The sequence below is a fragment of the Chaetura pelagica genome, unplaced genomic scaffold, assembly GCF_000747805.2.
Source record: "Chaetura pelagica isolate M959 unplaced genomic scaffold, ChaPel_1.0 scaffold47, whole genome shotgun sequence".
NCBI classification, from domain to species: domain Eukaryota; kingdom Metazoa; phylum Chordata; class Aves; order Apodiformes; family Apodidae; genus Chaetura; species Chaetura pelagica.
The window spans coordinates 4,554,524-4,555,364 of NW_009954140.1; the positions used below are offsets into that span (position 1 = coordinate 4,554,524).

The window sequence follows — 841 nt, forward strand, 5'->3', positions numbered from 1 at the left end:
GGTGCCAAAGACGAAGGAGCAGATCGAAGCGGAGGCGGCTCAGCGGGTGCAGTGCTGCTGCCCGGCCGGCGGCGACTACTTCTGCTACCCCAAGTGCAAGGGCCACCCGAAAAACACAGACCCCCCTCTCCCTGCGCTGGAGCCCTTCGGGTAAGTCGCCAGATCCCTCCCCGTCTCACCCACCCCCGGACCCTCACCCCGTCATCCCCCTGCAGTGGGGCTGATGGCAGCCCTGCAGCAGCACAGGGGGTGACGACGGGCTCCTGTTCCCTTCTTGCCACCAGCAGGACGGGCACGTTGCCGAAGAGGCCGAGCAGAGGAGTGGAGAGCGTGGCCCTGGCAGCTGGGGACGGGGGGCTGCCCGGCCCCGGGGGGGTGCAGCTCCCGGGGGGTGAGGCCGACCGGGCACAGAACGTCTGGCAGTGCATGCTGGGATGCTGGAGAGCGAGAGACAAAACAAGCACAAGCCCCATAGGTAAATAGGCAGCTGTCTGCAGCAATATCGCTCCCGGTAAATATTTATATATTACACGGGCTGTCTATTTTTACAATCACTAAAAACAAATGAGACTCTTTGCTCCTCCGGTTTAATATAAAAGCTGTTCCGCAGAACCAGAAAAACCACAAAAATGTCATGTTTTTGGCAATAAACCTCCTTTCATGTTATGACAGACTTTTGAGAGGGAGCGAGCAGAATAGGAGCTGCTATTAAAGTCATATTTTCCAGCTTTTCTAACCCGACTTCTTCCCCTCCCCAAGCACACAAAGCACAAAGAAGGCCTACAGCTCCGACTTCGCCAAGGGGGCCCCCAGCCGCCACCACCCCTGGGGGACTGGCAGG

The 841-nt window shown here is 58.5% G+C and overlaps 1 protein-coding gene across 1 annotated transcript in view; it reads left to right on the forward strand.

Moving 5' to 3' along the window:
• AXIN2 (axin 2) overlaps positions 1–841 on the forward strand; it is a 26,449-nt gene that overhangs the window by 15,188 nt on the left and 10,420 nt on the right. The window contains 1 exon segment of the mRNA XM_010002795.1: positions 11–150. Coding sequence (XP_010001097.1) covers positions 11–150 — 140 coding nt within the window.